The sequence below is a fragment of the Malania oleifera genome, chromosome 13 (genome assembly GCF_029873635.1).
Source record: "Malania oleifera isolate guangnan ecotype guangnan chromosome 13, ASM2987363v1, whole genome shotgun sequence".
NCBI lineage: Eukaryota > Viridiplantae > Streptophyta > Magnoliopsida > Santalales > Ximeniaceae > Malania > Malania oleifera.
Window position 1 is genome coordinate 15,901,678 of NC_080429.1, and position 25,388 is coordinate 15,927,065.

General features: G+C 38.5%; 1 protein-coding gene across 1 annotated transcript in view; it reads right to left on the bottom strand.

Moving 5' to 3' along the window:
• LOC131145704 (MADS-box transcription factor 6-like) overlaps positions 1–24,852 on the bottom strand; it is a 44,264-nt gene extending 19,412 nt beyond the window's left edge. The window contains exon 1 of the mRNA XM_058094902.1: positions 24,671–24,852. Coding sequence (XP_057950885.1) covers positions 24,671–24,852 — 182 coding nt within the window. The remainder of the gene's footprint in view (positions 1–24,670) is intronic.
• Positions 24,853–25,388: the final 536 nt, after the last annotated feature.

Below are 25,388 nucleotides of genomic sequence, written 5' to 3' on the forward strand. Positions count from 1 at the left end.
ATCATATTTTGGATCTAGAGATTGCAAAATTTTCTCACAAATTCTCTCGTCATTAAGAGTCTCTCCATTTCTTCTCAATTGATTTGATACTACCATAACTCGTGTATAGTAGTCAGCAATAGATTCAGTAGATTTCATTTTTAGAGATTCGAACTCACCTTGCAATGTTTGAAGACGAATCTTCTTCACTTTGTCTGCACCTTTGTGTGTTCGATAGAGAGAATCCCAAACTTCTTTAGATGTCTTGGTAGAAGCGATGATTTCGAACGTGGCCTCATCTAGGCCTTGGTAGATTATGGATTTCGCCTTGCAATCCTTCTTTCGATCGGCTCGTAGGGTCGTTCTTTGAGCATTAGACATAGTTGCTTCGGCTTCTTTTGATGGGCTTTCTCTGTACCGATTTTCAACGATGTCCATGACATCCTGAGCACTTAGAAGGGCTCTCATTTGAATAGACCAGTTGTCATAATTCTCGTGGGTCAATTTTGGAATGACCGCTTGTGTAGTACCGTTAGCTATCGAATTTAATATATAAAAATAGAAAGATGGGGACTGATTTTGGCAAATCTGATGCCACCAATGTGTTCAGAAGATCAAAAAACCTTAGGTGCTGATTTTTGGTTGCAAAGAACCGGTCCAAAAATCACTGAACCAGTTACAGGAATTTTTGGATGGTTTTTAAACTGGCCGGTTTAACTTAACGATCATTTAACAGTGTTATGCTTATCGTTAGTCCATGTGGCAGCGTCTGCACATGCCACGTGTCGGCGGCTGGATGCGAGTCGAAAACTGGTCGGATCTTGGGTACGAGTCCGAGTTGCAGGTCGTGGGTTGCTGAGTTGGGTCCTGGGTTGCTTGGTCATGGGTTGCTAGCCTGGTCGGATCTCACCAAACGGGTAAGGAAGAAGGGTGCGGGGCACATGGAGCTTGTGTCTCCGGTGGCCGGAGTCTTCGTCGGCGCATGTGGCGCGTGGGAAAGGCACTGAAACCATCTAAGGCGCGTGTAAGGGCGTGCGGAGCCTCCTGAAGTCTGTTGGAGATGTGGTTTCCGCTGTTGGAATCGTCTCGAGGCAAATTTCACAATGGTATGCTCAATTTGGGATTTTGAGCAACTTCAAATCTGAGAGAAAAAATGAATTTTTTCTCTGTTCGTCTTTGTTTAGCAGATTTCAGCGTTCTTAGACCCTCTGATACCACTGATGGGTGGAGAGGAATGCTCAATTACTAGTTGTGACTGAAACTTAGTGAGAATAAATGCAATAACAATGTATTTCAATCTAAACAAATAAATACAGAGAAATTTCAAAGGACAACTCTCACTCTCTCGCTCACTGGTTTTCACTCTCAACAGACCACAATTTTACATTGCACACACACAATTATTTATAGCAGATACAAAACCACAATAATCAACATAAGCTACTGGCAGGTGAGGTTGGTGACCATTGTTTAACAGAAGCGGCTGGTCGGCAGCCGTCGTCAACCATTGCTACCACCGTCCATCGTCAAGTTTACTATTTCAATAGATACAAAAAAAAAAAAAAAAAAGTATCTCCACAAGCTGACCTCTTCCCTGCAAAATCTCTGACACCATTTTTCAAGCAAAGCTAAAATCATTGTTTGAATTCTTTTTATCTCCAAGCCATCATGTGGAGTTCAGGGACGAAGGTTTTCCCATTTTACTAGCAGGTACTTAACACTATCTTACTTACCCTTCAAAAAAAGTTCCGTTGAAGCCTTCTAACTCTTGTTGCCACCATGAAGGACCCAAAAAAATGGAGATATAATAAATTGGAATGCTCAACAAGGCTCATTTAATGAATGTTAATCTTTCCCCAAGGATAGATCCTTCTCTTTCCACAATGGGATCCCAAGTGCTTTTGGCTACAAATCTATCCGGTGTGGAAGTCGCAGATAGGTGATTGCAAAATAACCTAACCTCGAAACTTGCAATCAAAAATTGTTGAAAAGGCTATAGAGTTGTCCACACTTCCAATTGGAAAGAGATTATTTTTTGTTAGGTTAACTTTAAAGCCCTGAAAAAACCTCAACATAAGGAACAAGACTCTCTGCCTATTAAGTTCCATCTTCGAATTTCAGCAAAAAATTATAATATTTTTAGTAAGAAATAAATGTAACATGTTTAAGGCCTCACTCATATTAGAGGTTGATACTCCAAACATCCGCTTCAAAGTGTTAGTCTTTGTGATCATTTGACTCGAGGCTTCTATAACGATCAAGAGAAGGAAAGGGGATAGAGGATCATCCTTCCATAGGCCTCTAGAGTTGGATAAGAAACTAGATGGTTCTCCATTGGTAAGGATTGATAAAGATGCAATGGAGATACAACATGCTATCCAACTCCTCCATTTGCCACCAATACCGATGCTTTCCATAATATTAATTAAGTTGTCCTAGTTCACATAGTCAAAGCTCGCAATGAAATCCATTCGACTTTCCTTCTCCAATAATCTATATATACATTTGTCATTTTTATAAAGTTAGAGATGGAGGTGAACAGAAGAAAAGAAGAGAAGAAAGAAGAAGAAAGGAAGAGAAAAGAGGAGGTGGCAATTTTCTGGAGTTACGTTCAACTCTAGGCTCAACTTTTTATAGCATCCAATGACCTCAAAATTTGTATTATATTTACATACCAAAAATGTACTAAGAGAGCCTTTGAGGTACTTTAGAATCTTACAAATAATGTTCTACTATGATTGCTTGGGATTTTTCATAAATCGACTCACTACCCCCCACAACAAAGGATATGTTAGATCTAGTGACAGTTAAGTACGTAGATCAACTTTACAACTAACTATCTATAAGGACGTTAATCTTCAAAGTTCGATCTAACATCCCTAGACACATCACGTTGGGATTTGTAGGATTATCTACCAGTTTAGCCCCCAATATATACCAGTCTCACTTAACAAGTCCAATGTAAATTTCCACTGAGATAGATTCAACCCTTTGTTAGCCTCTACAATCTTAATAACAAGAAAGTAAGTAGAGTACCCAAATCCTTGATTTTTAATTTTTCTTGAAGCCATTTCTTGACATTTGCAATCTCACTTTGATAACTACAAGTGATAATGATGTCATTGTCGACATAAACTACCAGAAGTACTACCACACCTGTCACATTTTGGCGAACATGTTAGGAAAAAATATGAGTGATTCCCATAAATAAATCAATGGTGTAATGCAAATAATTAATAAAATGAGACACAACTTGAATCCAATGATGTCTAACATTAATATGTTTTGACTTTGAATGGAGGATAGAATTCTTACTCAAGTGAATTACACTTTGGCTATCACAATAAAGAACATACCTTTCTTGTTCTATCCCCAACTCTTTCAAGAATCTCTTCAACCAAAACAATTCTTTGCAAGCTTTGGTAATGACAATAAATTTGGCTTCCACAGTAGATAGAGCAACGTATTTGTGTAATTTTGATTGTCATGTCACAACTCTTCCTGTAAAAGTCATCAAATAACACGAAATTGATTTTCTAGAATCAATATCACCAGCCATGTCGGTATCTGTGAATCCATGGAGTATAGATTTACCATTTTCAAAGCACAAACACACCTTTGAAGTGCATCTAAGGTATCAGAGAATCCATTTTATCACTAACCAATGCTCATTTCCTAGATTAGAGAGAAAACGACTAACAATTCCAACAGCATGAGCTAAATCTGGTCTTGTGCAAACCATTGCATACATTAAAGAACCAACGACCAAAGCGTAAGGAATTTTCTTCATCTTTTCCTTGTCTTTCTCACTTGTATGACTTTATTTTGTACTAAACTTGAAGTGTCTAACAAGTGGGCAACCAACGGGTTTTGCTTTATCCATATTGAACCTCTCAAACACTTTTTCAATGTACCTTTCTTGAGACAACAAAATTTTCCCATTTTCACGATCATGAACAATTCTCATGCCAAGAATTTGCTTTGTCAATCCCAAGTCTTTCATAGCAAAAGACTTGCTCAACTCTAACTTCAACTTGTCAATCTTGGAAAAGTCTTGTCCTACAACGAGCATATAATCAACAGAGTAAGAGAATAATATAAGTACCATCCGAAAATTTTTTCACAAACATACAATCATCCAAAGAGGTTTTTGAGTAACCATGATCAATCATGAAAGAAACAAATTTCTTGTACCATCTCTGTGGTGCTTGCTTCAACCCATACAAACTTTTCTTTAATTTGCACACTAAATTCTCTTTCCCTTTTTGTTTGAAGCGTTCTGTTTGTTCCATGTAAATTTCCTTTTCCAAGTCACCATGTAAGAAAGCAGTTTTTACATCTAGTTGCTCAACTTCAAAATTTAAGTTTGCTGCTAAGCCAAGAAAAACTCGAATAGACGACATCTTCACAACCGGTGAAAATATTTCATCAAAGTCAATTCCCTTTTTCTAACCAAAGCCTTTTACTACAAATCTAGCCTTGTATCGAAGATTCTTTTCATCATTTTTCAACCTAAACACTTATTTATTTTTCAAAACTTTCTTTCCATGAGGAATTTTAACAAAATCATAAGTATGATTGTCAACTATAGACTTCATTTCCTTTTGCATTGCCTCCATCCATTTAGTTTTATTTTCATGTTTCATGGCTTCTTGATAGCTTTCAGGCTCTCCTTGATCCATTAGAGCAACATAATAACTTGATGGATATTTAGTTGAAGGTCTTGGATCTCTTGAAGACCTTAATGGAGCTTGCTCTTGAACTTGTTGCCCTCCCACATTTTCATCTTCAACATCACTAGGAATTTCATCATTTCCAACATCTTCAAGAGGTGGATGAACGTCTTTCATATTTTCATCATGTGCCAAAGGTGGAGAGTGACTTTAAGTCAACAAAATCATTCCCTTTAGATTGTGATTTCTCAATCATGCCAAAATCTTAAATTGATTGATCTTCAAAAAATACACAACTCGACTTCTAACAACTTTATTGTCAACCGGATCCCACAATCTATATCCAAATTCATCATGCCCATAGCCAAGAAAAATACATTGCCTTGTCTTGTCATCAAGTTTGGATCTTTCATCTTTTGGAATGTGAACAAATGTTTGACAACTAAACACTTTTAAGTGAACATAAGTGACATCCTTACCTTTCCAAATTTTTTCGAGAACTTCACCAAGTAGAGGAGTTGAAGGAGACAAATTAATCAAGTCCACCACCGTCCTCATTGCTACATGCACCCCAAAATGATTTTGACAACTTCACATGAGAGAGCATACATCCCATTCTCTCCACTATGGTGTGGTTCATATTTTTCGCAATTCCATTTTGTTGAGGGGTTTTCTTGATGGTCTTTTGATGTCTAATGCTTTGGCTATAACAATATGCATCAAATGGGCCAATGTACTCCTCACCATTATCCGAGCGCACACATTTCACCTTCTTTCTGGTCTCCCTTTCAAATTTGACCTGAAAATGCTTAAACACATCTAAAACTTGAACTTTAGTTTTCAGAGTGTAAGCCCAAACTTTTCTTAAACAATCATCAATAAAAGTAACAAAATAAAGTGCACCACCATGAGACTTAAGTTTCAAAGGACCACGTACTTCGAAATGTATCAAATCTAGAACATTAGATTTTTTTAGTAACAAATTTTGTACGAAATGGAGCTCTATGTTGCTTACCAGCCAAATAATAAACACAAGTTTTAAGAGGGGTACCTTTCATTATGAGTAGAAGCTTCTTTTTGAACACAAGTTGTATTCCTTTTTCACTCATGTGCCCAAGCCGCTTATGCCACAAATCGGCGGAAGAGTGACTCTTAATTGCATTCATAACACCATTACCAATTTTACATTGCATAATGTAAAGTGTATTAGTCTTCTTGCCTTTAGCCACCACCAAATTACCCTTTGTGAGCTTTCATTTTCCATCACTAAAATGGTTGTCAAACCCTTCATCATTAAGTTTTCCAGTAGATATCAAATTTAGTAGAATGTCGGGTACATGCCTCACATCTATCTTTGAGCACCAACTTGCATCCAAGATTTGTTTCCAAGCAAACATTTCTCATGCCAATAATTATTGATAAACCTTCATTTCCCATCTGATCAACTGCATAACTTCCTTTGGAATAGGAAGTGAAGAAATCTTCCCAAGAAGTGACATGGAATGATGCACTAGAATCAATAATCCAATTAGTCTCTTGACTTGTCAAATTAATACAACTTTCATCACAAACAACCATAAGATCACCATAAGATGCAACTGAAGTTGTGTCTTCATGTTTTTTCTCAAAATTTTTCTCTTTGTTTCACTCATTGAATTTCAATTTTCTACACTCCCACTTCATATGCCCTTTATTACGACAATAGTGACACTCAATATCTTTTTTTTTGAAACTAAGCTAGACCAGTCTCTTAATTTATCATTAACGGTGAGAAGATCTACTCTTGTTTCTACCTCTCTGCCGATTTTCTGTCACAAGTGCCTATGAATGAGAAGAGCCAACTGATTTTCTTCTCATTTCTTCATTCAACAAGCTGCTAGTTACTTGGTTCATACTAACAATTCCATCGGGAGCCGAATTACTAACTGTCACAACCAAAGTCTCTCAACTTTCCGGCAAAGAGTTAAGAAGCAGTAGGGCCTGCAACTCATCATCAAAAACTATTTTCATAGTAGCAAGTTGATTGATAATATTTTTCATCTCATTCAAATGCTCAGTAATACGACCATCATCTTTATATTTCAAGTTCACCAATTTTCGGAAAAGAAAAGCTTTATTTGTAACCGACTTTCTATCATAAAGACCCTCCAATTTTTTATACAATTCATATGCCGAAGTTTCGGTAGAAACATGATGAAAAATACTCTCATCAATCCATTGACGGATGACACCAACGACGTTTCTATTAAGTCTATTCCACTCATCATTACTCATGTTTTGAGGCTTTCGGTTATCACCTTCAATAGGTCCATCGAAATCTTTTCAAAATAAAATATCTTACTTTTTTATTTTCCAAGTTACCCAATTGCTTCCATTGAAACTAATCATACAGCAACATTACCATTCATGATTTACACAATCCTCATGAGTCCAAAGAACACGACTCTAATACCACTTGTTGGAAAAAAATATGAGTGATTCCGACAAATAAATCAATGATGTACTGCAAATAATAAATAAAATGAGACACAAGAAATTTAATGTGGTTCCCCCAAATATTGAGGTACATCCATGGGACACGACGGTCCAAATCCACTATTACCAAGGTTCATATAAATTTGGTACAAAAGGCACAAGCCTTACAAATACACAAAAGTGTATAACAAATATAGTAAGATGAATGACCTCACCAAATGTTGTGAACAAAGGTCCAAGAGCCAACCCAAGTACAAATGTAAACACAACCAAAAGCTCAATATGTTGAAAATAATCCCTTTTGCTTGCTGGAACGTGAAAAAAATAGGATACTTGCACTAAGAACGAGCAGTAGCGCTGTGAAGCTGCCGGAGTCACAGAAGGGGCCGCAGTTTGCTGGAGTGCTAGAGAGAAGGATCGGGTAGCTACTATAGGCATGAGGAGCTTGTAGAAATGGTGAAGGAAGTGGAGGTCAATGCAACCCCAGGACAGAGAGTTGTGATCGGTGAGGCGAGTGCTTTTGAGAATACAAAAAAAACATGCTCCAGACAAGCTTTTTAGAGAAGCAAAACAAAACAATAAAAAAGGGGGCACCTTTCCAAGACATGGGCCCGACAAGGAGGGACACCCAACAAAACAAAGACCGAATGACCAGAGTAGCACTGAAGGAAAACAAATGCAAAGACCACCTTACTAAATTTGTCAAACTAGCTAGGTTCAAGAAATTAATCTGCTTAAGATGATAGTTACTTGCATACCATACCATTCTCCCCATGAGCAACATACCTGAGAGATTGCTCCATGTAGACCTCTTCCCACAAATCTCCATGTAAGAAGGAATTCTTCACATGCAATTGGAGGATACAACCAATTTGATGGCTATGATTTGTACTAAAATAGTATCCGTTGATGCATTCTTTGTAGAGGTCATCAAAACTATTAGAGTTATCCTACATCGGTTGTGGAAGGGGTTTGGTAGTTAGTTATTAAGTGTGAGGGAAAATCTCACCCGATGAGTTAGCTTTGGGGGTTGAGAAGACCCAGTATCATCCCTCACTGGTATCAAAGTCCATGGTTCAACATTCTCCTCGGGATGTCGGGTATGTAGCCGATTTGGAGCCCAATGCGTGAGGGGTTTGGAGTCCGATGTGTGAAGGAGAGATTGTTGGGGTTATCCCACATCGATTATGGAAGGGGTTTGGTGGTTAGTTATTAAGTGTGAGGAAAAGTCTCATCCCATGAGATAGTTTTTGGGGTTGAGAAGGCTAAGACCACCCATCACAAAAACCACCCCAAATATTATGATACTGTACTATATGCACACCAATACTTGGATTAAACAACATAGCAACAATCCAAAATTCTTGAGCATAGGGTAGAACTTGAAAACTTCAAGAGGATGCTTTAACTATGGAGCATAAGAGACAACATCCTAAGAGGAATTACTTTACCATGTGGAAGTGGTAGCCCAAAACAGTAGCTACAAGTGGGATGGCTAGCAACAACTAGAATTAAGTACCGCTAGAAGAGCAAATAAAATCTTTGAGCACTAATTTAAAAAAAAAAAAAAACTAGAAACTAATAGAAGATTGCAACAATTAATCATGAACAGACAAGGACCTAGGGCGGAATTGCATTAGAATCTGCTGAGTTGGGCATCTGATTCAATAATTGGATTTAAAAATTGGCACTTCTTTGAGTCCTGAAGATGAAGTTCTTATACGAAGAGTGTTGTACGATACTATGGCAATGGTAGAGTATCCATTCCTTGACTCAGACAGCGGAGTTCTGCTACCTGCAAACCGCCTAAAAAATCTTGCTATAACGTGGTTGCTTGTTGCAGTCGATGCAGTACAGTTTATTAGGAAACATGGTGACCAGATGAAGGCCATTTCCTATATAGATGCCTTTCCTGTTCTCGTCTAATTTCACAATTAATTGAGTGGATCAGTGATCATGCCGGGATGGAGCAGAAGTTGGGGAGACCATATGTTTCCACACCCGCTGATCTTATCAGATGGCTATTGATCCTTGAAGATCAAGGGGTAAGGTTATTTGATCACATCTTCAAGTTTCATGACAAATCAATTGTCTACAAGTCAAGGGCAGACCATGAGCTCTCAGTATTCGAGCCTGATATCAGGAGCCTGCATGATGTCTTCTTGCCCAATGATAGCAAAGGGGGAGAGAAAACATTTTCAGCAATAGTGTCTGTTGGTCTCTCAACAGTCTTCTGCCTTCAGCCTGTCCATCTCCATTTTCCCATGTGCTATTTTTACTGTTCATGTAAGAGATTTATAGTTTTGTTTAGCGTTGTAAAATGAGCACCAATCTCTGGTTAAAAAAAAAAAAATCATGAACAGACATCGTCATCATGCTACAACCAATCAGCGAACAACAACAAAGACCAAAAATAGGGTTTCGCTTGGCAACGGAAGATACCAGAAACAAGAGTGCAACTTCATGTTAGCAAATCACCATGAACACACACGACATCTTGATAGGGATGTTGCACAGTGAAACCAAGATGAAAAGTGACTTCACGATTCTCAAACAAACCAAAAAATTAGGTTTTTGAGAGCAGATCAGATGAAGATAAGAAAGAAAACCTCAAATAGTGTCAAGGAAAAAAACTCAGAAAAATTATATTTTGAGGAGATTAATTCTTTGATAACATGTTGTAAAGTTAGAAATTGAGGCGAGATGAAGAAAAAAATAGAGGAAAGAAGAAAAGAAGAAGGAATGAGAAATTGAAGGAGGAACGGCAGTTTCCTGGAGTTACGTTCAGCTCCAGGTCTGCTCTTTTATATATTAATAATAAAAAAGCTTGAAAGATAAAAATGCCCCTATTTACGTCATATAAATATCTTATATCTTCTAATAGCTATCAATGAAACATCTAATATCTTTCTATTCTAATCAAAGCTTGTTAATTCTTTGAAACTACCAAAGGCATCACCTTCTCTAATTTGGTAGACATTGTTTTAGTAAGAATGGTATAAATTGTGCCGAGGAGACTAATTGGTCTAAAGCCTGTCATATTCTTGGACTCCCACCCCATTTGGAATGAGTATGATGAAGGTTGAATTAAGACTTGCTTAATAAATGAAACTCATTGAAAGTAACCAAAAGATCATCTTTTTGGATTTCTCCCAACATTTCTAGATTAGTGTCATGTCTAGTCAGCAAATTGCTTACGCCATCGCTATCTTCATCAAATCATTCAATCGGTAGGAGCGGCGAAAGTGTATAAAAGGTAGAGATATAGTTAATGCAAGTTAACAACTCACACTTACTTGGGATTTCTTGCTGAAGACCAACCTAGTGATTTATTCCCATTCAATGAATTGATGGCAAACCGATCTTCCTTCTCTTAAAAGGGAGCTTCGGGCTCTTCACTTTCCTCTACTATTAGTTTTTTAAATCTACTTTTTTAGCCTTCATATGTTTCCATTGGATTGGTTCATTGTATAATTCTTGGAAGAACCTAATAACCTCCTTCTTGGTGGATTCTTGGGTTAAGAAAACCTTGTCTTTTACCAAAAGCTTGAGAGATAATTAAACGTCCTATGGCCATTCATGGGAAAAAAAAAGTAGTGTTCATGTCCCTTTCCTTGAGCTAGAGTTCCCTTGACTCTAATCTCTAAGAAGATTCCTCCAAATTCAATAGTTGAAAGAATGCATTTTTTTTAGTTCTCCCATTTGGACCTTTCCTTAGTGGTCAAAGGAGTTATCTCTTTTCTTCCCCACCTATTGATATTTGCCAATAATTCCTTCATAAGAAGAGAGGATTATATCTTATTATTAACCTTCCATTCCTATATTCAAGCTTTCAAGGGTTTTTGTTTTCCTACCAAAACAAAAAAAGAGGATGAATGTTAACTCTAAAACTGTACCACCATTGATTCACACGTCATGGAACTCCTTTAACTTTAACTAGCTACTATCAAACTTAAATGACGATCCCCCCAAGTTATGCCTACACATTTAAGTAAGATTGGATGTAAATCATGATCCCCATTTCACTACTTTTTAAGTTTTAGCTAGTATTATATTATGGTTAAATCAATGAAATGGCGAAAACATATTTTAGGATTAAATCAATTTACAAAAATAATTTCCACCCAAATCCTGCTATTGTTTCTATTTAACTTTATCTAGTTTCTTTAAATAAGTGATACATTAAAAATAATAGAACTTCTTCAAGTCAAAAGACTTGTGTGTGTGTGTGCGCATATTGCATTAATAAGTATGATAAATCAAGAATTAGGCTTGAAATCACAGACATTTATGTAATAGAGTAAGAAATATTTGAGAAGATAGAGTTTTTAGCTAGAGAATAGGAGACTTAGCAGTTAACTATTTGGTACCGATGCCAAAAAGTATTATGACAAGAACTAACAACTAAAGTGAGAACGAATTACAAACTAAGAGTTGAAAACCTCTTGGTTAATTAATATTCTCAAGATTAAGCATCAAAATTTCATGTTGGAAGCCTTGGCTCGAACAATGGAAGGGAGATGGAATGGCATATGAGTCGAGAGATGAGCTATGACACATTGTATAGCCCAAGCACAATGGGCCTCCACTAGACCCCAAAAATTTCTCAAAGTTGAAAAATGCTTTAAAGTTAATTAATTGAATGCATGTTAGTTCAATCCTTAATCAAATAGAAAGTAGTTAATAAGTATTGTTGAATTATAAAAATGCAAAAGAATACAAATTAAATGATTTTATATTAAATAAAAATTAAAAATGAACTATCATTGCCTTAACTAGTAAAATTTTTGAAGTCAAATGATGAAATTATATATATTTTTTTCAATGATTTTCAATATATACCTAATATATAGCTCGCCTAAGCACAAAAGAAATATTCATGATTATATAGTTTATCCCTAAAATCAACTTATTATGAGAAATACTATATATGACATTTTGTTAAGAAAAATTTGAACAAAGATTAGGTCATAAACCAAGGTACTAGTTCTAAAATTTATTTAGATTTGGAGATCAAATATGTAAGCTATTCTAGCTTTTATATATTTACTCTACTAAATGATAAAGTCTGCAATAAGAATGTACAGGGAACCAAAATATATATTTTTATTTTATTTTATGCTTAATCTATTATCTTAGAAAAAAAAAAAGGAGACAATGTTGATAAAAAAGTCTATGATTGGTAGAGTCCTTAATTAATTGGAGAGGTAAGTAAGATGGAGAAAAGTTCCGTTCAAGTTTGACAATAGTTGGCTGAAAATCAGAAGCTTTCCTTCAATGTTGAAGAATTGGTGGCATACTAGCAGATATTCAGGTACACAATCTTTTTATTTGGCCAAAAAGTTGAAAAATCTGGAAGGTCTCATAAAAGAATGGAAATTGAAAAATCAAGTTGAAATTTTATCTCATAAGCAAGGGTTGTTAACTGAGTTAGATTGTTGGAATAAGTTAGAGGAAGTTTCAATTTTGAAAGAAGCTGATAAAGCGAAAAAGGAGAACATGAGGAAAAAGTTATTGTAGTTGCTGGACATGGAGGAAGCTTCATGGAGAGTAAGATCAAGGGAGCTATGGCTTAAAGAGGGAGACAAAAATTCAAGATTTTTTTTCCCAAAATGGCAAACATACATAGGAAGGTAAATTATATTTTTCAATTGATGGTCAACAATACTCTTCTATCTCTTAATATGTTGCTTCTTAATTAGGTTATTGTATTGAACAAAAGGGATATCGTTGTTGGGATCCAATTTTGAATCAACTTTGAATATCTTGACATGTTACTTTTTAACATCAAACAATAATGTTGTCTTCTCTCTCAAAATTTTAGGGTTGTGCCTCATCTTCTTCTCTATTCTTTACTAATCCGTCCATCGACTTGTTTCTTGATAGTTCTCCTATAGACTCTACTACTAAACTCAGAGTCCAATCTGATTCTTCTTCATCTGTTCCTCCTCTCCTTCGTCGTTCTGACAGAGTAAGTCGTTTTCCTACTAAATTTCATGACTATCATTGTTATTTTGTCTTTGCATCTCTAAATAAATTTGTTCTTACAAGGAGGCCAGCTCTAATCCTATGTGGCTGCAAGTAATGATAGATGAAATTCAGGCATTGGAAAAGACACATACTTGGGACTTGGTTGATCTTCCGCCTGGTAAAACTTTAGTGAGTTGTAAGTGGGTTTACAAAATTAAGACTTGCTCAGATGGTTATGTGGAGTGTTACAAGGCTTGATTAGTTGCCAAAGGTTTCACACAAGAGTATGGAATTGATTACGAAAAGACCTTTGCACGTGTGGCTCAAATTACATCTGTTAGAAGTCTCTTAGCTATCATCGCTGTTAAAAAATGGGAATTATACCAGATGGATGTAAAAAATGTCTTCCTTTATGGTGATCTTCAGGAAGAGGTTTATATGCGGCCACCACCAAGCTATGCTAATGCTTCTTCAAAAGTTTTTTGTCTTTGTCGATTTATGGTTTAAAACAAGCCCCTCGTGCTTGGTTTTCAAAGTTTAGTTCTACCATTGATTAGCTTGGGTTCTCCTTTAGTCCTCATGACTCTGCTCTCTTTATTGGTAAAACTAACAGTAGCATGGTTATTCTTTTATTATATGTTGATGACATGATTATTACAGGTGATGATACTGAATGCATTTCTAGCCTTAAACGTTATTTGCACCAACATTTTGAAATGAAGTATTTGGGAACTTTGACGTACTTTCTTGGGCTAGAAGTATCTTCTTTCTATGATGGCCTTTATCTTTCTTAGTCTAAATATAATTCTGAGCTTATTTACCATGTTGGTTTGACTGATAACAAGATAGTGCCTACTCCTCTTAAGCAAAATATTCGGTTCACTCCAATGGATGGAACGCCACTTGAAGATCCTACTCTATATCGACAATTGGTTAGTAGTCTGGTATACCTCATTGTCACATGCCTTGATATTTCACATGTTGTTCATTTGGTAAGCCAGTTTATGGTTGCTCCCTATACGACCCATTATGCTGCATGTTGTTCTTCAGATTATTCGCTATGTTAAGAGTATATTGTTTCATGGACTTCACTTTTCTTCTACTTTGTCACTTGATCTTATAGGGTATTTTGATGCTAATTGAGCTGGAGGTCCTACTGATCGTTGGTCTACTACTAGTTACTGTTTCTTCCTTACTACCTCTCTAATTTCTTGGTGAAGTGAGAAACAAATGGTTGTAGCTTGGTCTAGTACAAAAGCTGAGTATCAGGCTCTTGGGGATGCCTCTTTCGAGTGTTTATGGCTTCGATATGGTTGTTCGAAGATATGAGTCTTGTTCACAATTCTGCCTCTCCTCTTTAATTATTATGATAATAGGAGTGTCATTCAGATTGCTCACAATGATGTTTTCCATGAGCGAACTAAGCATATTGAGATTGACTGTCATTTTATTTGTCAACATTTTATTCGTGGTCTGTTGAAACTTATCTCTGTTCGTTCGATTTATTGATCAAACTGCTAACATTTTTACCAAGTCTCACCTTACTAGACGTTTTCATTACCTCTACTCTCCAAACTCAAGTTGGTTTCCTCATCACCATCTTGAGTTTGAGGGGGGATGTTAGCCTTAATTATAGGAGTAATTGTGGGAATTTGATTAGCCTTAATTATAGGAATGATTGGGGGATTTGATTAGATTGTACAATGGTTATTTCTTTCTTTGTATAGTCTCCTTATGTATAAATACCCCTTCTACAGTGATAATATACCATCTAATTTTCTCCTGCTCTTCTTGATCTAACAATAAGGATGGGTTGTATTTTTAGTTCAGCTTCAGCATCCCTGCAGTGTTTGTTTTGTTAAGAATTCCACTTGTGAGCTTGTCACACATTGGAAAATTAGTGTGGATGATGGGTGCTTATATACATGGTTAGACTCAAGACCCAATAGGCTTAAGCTTTTGGATTAAGTTGGTGTTCACTCATGTGTATCAAGCCCACCCATGGGCTCTTCCGGTCCTAACAAGTGGTATCAGAGCAGACGGTTCATAACTTTGGGTGTGCGACATCGTGAAAAGTCGACATGTGAAACTAATTCTCCTGACGTGCTAACAGTTGGAGGACCAAGTGTGTGGCTGAGGCCAATAAGGATCATAGGCTGCGGATGGAATAGGGTCAAGACTTGAGAGGTAGGATTGGTTCGGAGGCACATGGAATGCAATCCGATGCACGTAGGGCGCCAGTGGTAAGGCCCACTTGAGCAATTGTTGGAGAATTGGGCTTACTCCTAAAAGGGAGACGATTTTCATTCAAGGGGGAGCAGCTGGAACTCACAAGTGAGGGGGGGATTGTTGAGAATTTCACTTGTGAGCTTGTCCCACATTGGAAAATTAGAGTGGATGATAAGTGCTTATATACATGGTTGGGTCCAAGACCCAATAGGTTTAAGCTTGTCCCACACGCGTCGCACACGTCGACAAGAACACTGACCGCCGGCTTCATGCGCTCCATGTGCCCGCACGCGTCTTCCTCACCCGACCGGTGAGATCCGACCTGGCCCAGCAACTTGGCTCTAGCCCCGCGAGCATGACCCAACCCGGCTTTTGACTTGCGTCTAGTTATCGACACATGGCACACGCTGAATCTGCCACGTGTCCTAACGGTATTATCTGACATCGTCTTTTGGCAGTTAAGTCAAATCATTTTTTTTGTTTTTTAAATTGGTTCAAAATTTTTTAGCCGGTTCAGTGACTTTTAGACCGATTATTTGTAACCCAAAACTAGTTCCTAAGGTTTTTCATCATTCTGAACACATTGGTGGCATCATATTTGCTAAAATCAATCCCCATCTCTCTGTTTTTTATATATTAAATTCAATGATGAATGGTGCTACCCAAGCGGTCATTCCAAAGTTGACCCGGGAGAATTATGATAACCGATCTATTCAAATGAGAGCCTTTCTAGGTGCTCAGGATGTCATGGACATCATTGAAGATAGGTACAGAGAAAGCCTATCAAACAAGCTGAAGCAGCTATGTCTGATGCTTAAAGAACGATCTTGCTAGCCGATCGAAAGAAGGATTGTAAGGCGAAGTCCATAATCTACCAAGGCCTTGATGAGGCCACGTTCGAAATCATCGCCTCCACTAAGACATCCAAAGAAGTTTGGGACTCTCTCCATCAAATACACAAGGGTGCAGACAAAGTGAAGAAGATTCGCCTTCAAACATTGTGAGGTGATTTTGAAATTTAAAAATGAAATCTATTGAATCTATTGCTGACTACTATACACGAGTTATGGTAGTATTAAATCAATTGAGAATAAATGGAGAGACTTTCAATCACAAGAGAATTTGTGAGAAAATTTTACGATCTTTGGATCCAAAATTTGATTATATAGCTGTGACCATAGAAGAAACAAAAGATCTGGAAACCATGTCCGTAAAAGAACTTGTGGGCTCAATCCAAGCCCATGAGCAGAAAGTCAACAGAAGGAGTTATGATAAAGCACTGGAGCAAGCCCTCCAAATGAAGTTGTCCCTTACTACAGATAGATACGACAAAGGGGGGACGTCACAGCGAGGAAGAGGACGAGACCGAGGATCTCATGGAAGAAATTTTGGGAATTTTGAATCCAAAGAAGGTGGCAGAGGTAGAAGAGATCCCACTAGAGGAGGACCCAATCAACAGAACTATGTCCCACAAGGCAGAGGACAAGAAAGAAGAGGGGGATACAATAACCGCCCAAACATAGACAAAAGAAACGTTCAGTGCTACAACTGTCATAAGTATAGACACTATAGCAATAAGTGTTGGGGGCAACAACAAGAAAAGGTTAACAAGGAGGCTTACCTTACCGAAACTGAACATGCAGATGGAGATTCGTTGATGCTGATGGTACACAATTCAACTCCCCGGGACCAAAGTGTTTGGTTACCTTAATTCTGGAGCCAGCAACCATATGACTGGTAGAAAGAACCTATTCTTTGAACTTGATGAGAAAGTTCAGGGGGAGATCTCTTTTGGCGATAATTCTAAAATCCCGGTTCGAGGGAGAGGAGATGTTTTGATCAAACAGAAGTCTGGAGATCATGCTTACATCTCTAACGTATATTACGTGCCAGATATGAAAACTAACATCTTGAGTCTCAGACAGCTTATTAAGAAAGGCTACCGCATTAGCCTTAGTGATAAGCAGATGGTGATAACAGATGCTCGAGGAAAGTTGGTTACTCGAGTACAAATGACAAAGAATCGAATGTTTTCACTCGCCATTCAAAATGATACTCCAAGGTGTTTGAGCGCTATCATCAAAGACAAAGACTAACTATGGCATCTCAGGTATGGACATCTGATTTTTGAAACTTTGAAATTGTTGAGAAGCAAGAACATGGTGAAAGACTTACCTAGCATCCACACCCAAATGTAACATGTGAAAACTGTGTTCTGAGCAAGCAACATAGAAATAGCTTTAGCAAGCAAGTCGATTGAAGATCTACCATACCACTCCAGTTAGTACACACAGACGTGTGTGGTCCATTGAGACCATTTTCAAATAGACAGAATCGATACTTCCTCACCTTTATCGATGATTACAGTAGAAAGACTTGGGTCTACTTCCTGAAAAGGAAGTCAGAGGTATTCGACAAGTTCAAAGAGTTCAAAACTCTTGTGGAGAAATAGAGTGGCTATTGGATCAAATCACTCCAATCAGACCAAGGAGGAGAGTATAAGGACGAAACTTTCCTAGAATTCCTTAGGCAGCAAGGGATTCAAAAACAGTTCACACCGACCTACACTCCCCAATTGAATGGTGTAGCTGAGAGGAAGAACCACACGATCCTTAACATGGCCAGAAAGTATGTTAAAGGACAAGAATGTGCCCAAGAGTTTTTGAGCAAAAGTAGTATCATGTGCAATTTATCCTTTTAATAGGTGTCCTACGAAGAGTTTTGATACAAAGACACTACATGAAGCTTGGAGTACTCACAAGCCCAGTGTGAGTCATCTTATAGTGTTTGGATCCATAACCTACGCCAAGATCCTAGAAGCAAGAAGGACAAAGTTGGAAGATAAATGAGAGAAGTGTATCTTTGTTGGATACGACGATAGCACCATGGGATATCGACTCTACAATCCCATCAACAAGAAAGTCATTCATAGCAGGGATGTCATTTTTGGAGAAAATGAATCCTGGAAGTGAGACCAGGCTGAATCCTTCAAAGATGCGGAATTGGCGCTTGAAGGAGAAGAACCCACACAGACAAGAGAAGTGGCTATCGAGTCACAAGTTCTCGAAGTGCATACACCTCCACGCAGTTACCATTCACCATAAAGGAATGAAGCTTCATCACCAATTAAGCGTGAAATCTTAGACATGAGGCCTAGAGGTGCCCATAACCTAGCTGATATGTATGGAAAATATAGAACCAAGGGAAGAGTATGTTGCTCTAAGTTGTCTGTTGCTGACTAGCGACCCAATTAGCTTTGAGAAGGCTAACGAAGAAAATAAATGGAGAAAAACGATGGATGAGAAGATTCAATCCTTCGAAAAGAACAAGACTTGGGAACTGACGAATCTCTTGAAGGACCGCAAAACTATTGGTGTAAAATGTGTCTACAAGACTAAGAAGAATGCTCAAGGAAAAGTCCAGAAATATAAAGTAAGACTTGTCGCTAAGGCCTAGAGGAATAAAGAAGTAGAATTGATATTTTGCAATACATATGATCAGAATGCTGACAATTTTACGAAGCCACTCAGGCATGATATTTTTGTAAGACTGAAGATAATGCTCGGAATGACAAAACTAGGAGAGTCAAGGTTAATGGGGGATGTTAAAAATTAAACTTGACTGGAGATGGCCGGCAGCGCACTGCTATTGATTTTTTGGGAGTTGGCAAGCAACCTACTTCACCTACCAGCCCACCTCCGTTGACGATTAATTCCCACCATTGTTGATTATACTGTTCTATGATTTGTTATAAATAGATGTGTGTGTGTGCAATGTATTATGTGGTGTAGAGAAGGTGAATAACCAGTGAGCGAGAGTGATTTTAATTCTCCTCTGTAATTCAATTTGAAATAAATTGAAAGTGTTTATTGTGCATTTGATTCTCACTGAATTTCAATCACAACCAGTGACTGAGTGTTCCTCCACCCATCAACATACCCTAGTTAGAGTCAAAATTTATTGCTTAAATAAAATTGAACTAAGACCAAAATATATAAATGTAATCAGTAATGATTTAGTCTCATGAGATATTGATGGAACTGCTGATTTTATCAATCTAAGAGATGTCCAAAATTAACGATTATTATTATTTATGATCAATAATTGAAAATAAAAGAACCAGTTAATAGCGTATTATTATTATTATTATTATTATTATTATTATTATTATATTGAAAATGTTTTTCAAAAAAGATGTGACTAAAAGGTGAGAGGATTTTGCCCAACCATAATAAACACCTGTTGAAATAAAATTTACATCAGTATTAATTAATGATTCCATTATCAGTTGTCTTTGTTTTAACAATAACAGAGTTTATCAATCGCTGTCTGGTACATATCCCATTTTATGGCTCGATTAAAAAAAACAGTAAAGAGTTTATCAACCTCACAAATTCCAGGAAATACTAAAGCAAGTAGGTAGAAAGAGAGTAGAAAGGAAGACAGAAAACCCTAGTTAGTTTTTTTTTTTTTTTTTGAATAAGGGAAAATAAGTAAACTAGGGTTTTGTCCTATACCTCAGCCTTGTTAGTTATATTGCAGAGCAGAGCAGATCGAGCAGTGCCCCACCTGTTGAAGATTAAACTTGAAGACCGGCAGCCCACCGTTGTGGACATTGGAGATTTGCAGGCTGCCTACTCCACCTACCAGCCCACCTCCTCTGAATTAAACACCCACCATTGTTGATTTTATTGCTTCTGTAATAGCTATAAATAGGTGTGTGTATTGTGTTATATTATGTGGTGTGTGAGAGAGATTAGCCAGTGAGCCGTGAGAGAGATTTTAATTCCTCTGTATTATTTTCAGATTGAAATATACTTGTTTGGTATTTATCCTCACTGAGTTTCAGTCACAGCCAGTGACTGAGTGCTCCTCTCCACCCATCAGTGGTATCAGAGCGTCCAGGTACGCCGGAATTCACCAAACAGAGGTGAACAGAGAAGAAATTCAAGTTTCTTCCCAGTTTTGAAGTTGCTCCAAATATCAAATTGAGCCTACCATTGTGCAATTAAGCTCGAGACGATTCCAACGGTGAAAACCACGTCTCAAACAGACACCGGGATATCCCGCACGCGCTCCCACGCGCCTCCCACGTAAGCACCGTTCTGCCCACGCGCCGGCAAGACTCCGACGACGGCGACACGCGCCTGCACGCGTCTTCCTCGCCCGATTGGCGAGATCCTACCCGCAAAGCGACCCGCGACCCGGATCTACGACCCGCGACCCGGTCAGCGACCCGCGTGCCAAACCCGCAACCCTGATCCGTGAACGAGATCCGACCCGCTCCTAAGCGCCGACACGCGGCGCGCCCAGAAAGCGCCACGTGGCCTAACGGAACAGTTAACGCCGTTTAAAGGCCGTTAAATTAAACCGGTTAGTTTAAAATTCCCCAGGATTTTCCTATAGCCGGTTCAGTGATTTTTAGACCGGTTCTTTGCAAACCAAAACCGGTTCCTAAGGTTTTTCAATCTTCTGAATTTATTGGTGGCATTAGATTTACCGAAATCAGCCCCCATTTCTCTATTTTTTATATATTGAATTCGATGGCTAACGGTACTATCCAATCGGTCATTCCAAAATTGACCCGAGAGAATTATGACAACTGGTCGATTCAAATGAGAGCCCTTCTAGGTTCTCAGGATGTCATGGATATCGTTGAAGATGGGTACAGAGAAAGCCCATCAAAAGAAGCCGAAGCAGCTATGCCCGAAGCTCAAAGAACGACCTTGCGAGTCGATCGAAAGAAAGATTGCAAGGCAAAATCCATAATCTACCAAGGCCTTGATGAGGCCACGTTCGAAATCATTGCCTCCGCGAAGACATCTAAAGAAGTCTGGGACTCTCTCCATCGAACACACAAAGGTGCAGATAAAGTAAAAAAGATTCGTCTTCAGACATTGCGAGGTGAGTTCGAATCTCTCAAAATGAAGTCTACTGAATCCATTTCAGACTACTATACACGAGTAATGGTAGTATCAAATCAATTAAGAAGAAATGGAGAAATTCTCAATGACGAGAGAATTTGTGAAAAAATTTTGCGATCTTTAGATCCAAAATATGATTATATAGCTGTGACCCTGGAAGAAACAAAAGACTTGGAAACAATGTCTGTAGAAGAACTTGTGGGCTCACTCCAAGCCCATGAGCAAAAAGTCAATAGAAGAAGTGATGATAAAGCAATGGAGCAAGCTCTCCAAACGAAGTTGTCCCTCACTACAGATAGATACGACAAAGGGGGGACGTCACAACAAGGAAGAGGACGAGACCGAGGATCTCGTGGAAGAAATTCTGGAAATTTTAACTCCAGAGAAGGTGGCAGAGGCAGAAGAGGTCCCACTAGAGGAGGACGAAATCAACAGAGCTATGTCCCACAAGGTAGAGGACAAGGAAGAAGAGGAGGATATAATAATCGCTCAAATGTAGACAAAAGAAACATTCAATGCTACAATTGTCACAAGTATGGACACTATAGCAATGAATGTTGGGGGCGACAACAAGAAAAGGTTAGCGAGGAGGCCAACCTTGCCGAAACAGATCATGCAAATGGAGAGTCATTGATGCTGATGGCACACAATTCAACTCCCCAGGACCAAAGCGTTTGGTACCTTGATTCTGGAGCCAGCAACCATATGACTGGCAGAAAGAACCTATTCTTTGAACTTGATGAGAAAGTTCAGGGGGAGATATCTTTCGGAGATAATTCTAAAATTGCAGTCCAAGGGAGAGGAGATGTTTTGATCAAACAGAAGTCTGGAGATCATGCTTACATCTCCAACGTCTACTATGTGCCAGCCATGAAGACTAATATACTTAGTCTCGGACAGCTCGTGGAGAGAGGCTATCGAATTAGCCTCAGTGATAAGCAGATGGTGATAATAGATGCTCGAGGAAAGCTTGTTACTCGAGTTCAAATGGCAAAGAATCGAATGTTTCCGCTCGCCATCCAACATGATACGCCAAGGTGTTTGAGCGCTATCATCAAAGACAAAGACTGGCTATGGCATCTAAGGTATTGGCATCTAAACTTTGAAAGTTTGAAACAATTGGGAAGCAAGAAGATGGTGAAGGGCTTACCAAATATCCATCATCCAAATGTGATATGTGAAAGCTGTATTTTGAGCAAACAACACAGAAACAGCTTTGGAAAGCAAACCGACTGGAGATCAACCATGCCGCTCCAGCTAATACACACAGATGTGTGTGGTCCATTAAGACCATTTTCAAATGGACAGAATCGATACTTCCTCACCTTCATCGACGACTACAGTAGGAAGACCTGGGTCTACTTCTTGAAAAGGAAGTCAGAGGTATTCGATAAGTTCAAAGAGTTCAAAACTCTTGTGGAGAAACAAAGTGGCTTCCGCATCAAGTCACTCCGGTCAGACCAAGGAGGAGAGTACAAAGACGAAGCTTTCCTGGAATTCCTTAGACAACAAGGAATTCAGAAACAGTTCACACCATCATACACTCCCCAGTTGAATGGTGTAGCTGAAAGGAAGAACCGCACAATTCTTAACATGGCTAGAAGCATGTTAATGGATAAAAATGTGCCCAAGAGTTTTTGGGCAGAAGCAGTGTTATGTGCAGTCTATCTGCTAAATAGGTGTCCAACGAAGAGTCTTGATACAAAGACACCATATGAAGCCTGGAGTACTCACAAGCCCAGTGTGAGTCATCTTAAGGTGTTTGGCTCCATAGCCTACGCCAAGATCCCAGAAGCAAGAAGGACAAAGCTGGATGATAAAGGAGAGAAGTGTATCCTTGTAGGATACGGCGATAGCACCATGGGATATCGACTCTACAATCCCATCAACAAGAAAGTCTTTCATAGCCGGGATGTCATCTTTGAAGAAAATGAATCCTGGAAATGGGACCAGGTTGAATGTTCCAAAGATGCGGAATTGACACTTGAAGTAGAAGAACCTACACAGACAAGAGAAGTGGCTATCGAGCCACAAATTCCTGAGCTGCAGACACCTCCACATGGTTCACCACAGAGGAATGAAGCTCCATCACCAATTGAGCGTGAAATCTCAGACATGAGACCTAGAGGAGCTCGAAATCTAGCCGATCTGTATGAAAATACAGAACCAATGGAAGAATATATTGCTCTAAACTGCCTGTTGCTAACTAGTGACCCAAATAGCTTTGAGAAAGCTAACGAAGAAAACAAATGGAGAAAAATGATGGATAAGAAGATTCAATCCATCAAGAAGAACAAGACTTGGGAGTTGACAAATCTTCCGAAGAGCCACGAAACTATTGGTGTAAAATGGGTCTACAAGACCAAGAAGAACACTCAAAGAGAAGTCCAGAGATACAAAGCAAAACATGTCGTCAAGGGTTACAGGAAAAAGAAGTGGAATTGATATCTTGCAAAACGTATGATCAGATTGCTGACATTTTCACAAAGCCACTCAGGCATGATATTTTTGCAAGACTGAAGACAATGCTCGGAATGACAAAATTAGGAGAGTCAAGTTTAAGGGGGGATGTTGAAGATTAAACTTGAAGACCGGCAGCCCACCGTTGTGGACATTGGAGATTTGCAGGCTGCCTACTCCACCTACCAGCCCACCTCCTCTGAATTAAACACCCACCATTGTTGATTTTATTGCTTCTGTAATAGCTATAAATAGGTGTGTGTATTGTGTTATATTATGTGGTGTGTGAGAGAGATTAGCCAGTGAGCCGTGAGAGAGATTTTAATTCCTCTGTATTATTTTCAGATTGAAATATACTTGTTTGGTATTTATCCTCACTGAGTTTCAGTCACAGCCAGTGACTGAGTGCTCCTCTCCACCCATCACCACCCAGCCCTTACTGTAGAGATATGGATTCAGTGTACTCATCACAGAACAATATATATATATATATATATATATATAGAGAGAGAGAGAGAGAGAGAGAGAGAGAGTCTACGACTCTACGGAGATGCAATTAAGGGACTCAACAAACGCGTCATGCTACCATTGGCGTTCTTCTTGCTCCATCCACGGAAACGTACTAAGAGAACCTTATCAGCAGAATATGCATGTGGATTCATCGTGTTATAATACCAGAAAAACATGCACTTCTGAAGGAAAAAATTATATCTATCTATCTGTATATATATATAAGAATCATCGAAGACCAGCTAAGGATTTCGCTGGATCTGTGAAGAAAAGTAGAGGCAAATGTTCATCACAAAAAGGAAGATGCATCTGTACATAGATATGGGGTTCCCGAGTAATATATATAATAGTCAAAACAAAATGGTAAAGAAAAATAAATGTTCATCCAAAAAAAAAATCAGAGAGAGAGGAGGAGGGAGTAGGAGTGAAAGGGAAGAAGACAAATATTACTCAGTGCTGGAGAAGTGGTGAAGCTTCCCGCGGCTGGAGAAGACGATGAGAGCGACCTCGGCCTCGCACAGCACCGACAGCTCCGTAGCCTTCTTGAACAGCCCATTCCTGCGTTTTGAAAACGTTACTTGACGCGTTATCTTGTTCTCTATCCTCTCCATCACCACTTTGCCTCTCCCCATGAGTCTCTCTCTCTCTCTCTGTGTATTTGGAGGGGGGATTGTGTGTTCTTATTTTCAGAAGTAAACAGTAAGAGGAGGAGGACCAGATAGCTAGCTAGCTAGGTTTTCACAAAAAAAACAGAAAGTGGGATTAATTAAAAGCAGTACTAAGTGGTGTAATCACTGTCATTAGCCATTACTAAAGGAGGAAAACAAATCACGCTCTCAGTTGCCTTTTGCCATAAACAGCTAAGGAAAAGATTAAGAAATCACATTTGCATACATATATGGTTCAATCTTTTACTTTTTCAAAATGCATACATATATACATACATAAATGGCTTGTTGTTATATATATATATACATATCTGTCTGGGAACTGTAGAGGTTCTCCCTTCCCTAATTGCATTAAATCTTACCATATCTCTACGTATATATAAGTATATCCTTGTATGTATATGTATATGAACACATGCATGCATAAGCATGACGGATAAAAGGGCAGCGCTCATGAGTGTGGGCAGCTGTTGCCTGCTGCTATTCTGCTGATAATGCAT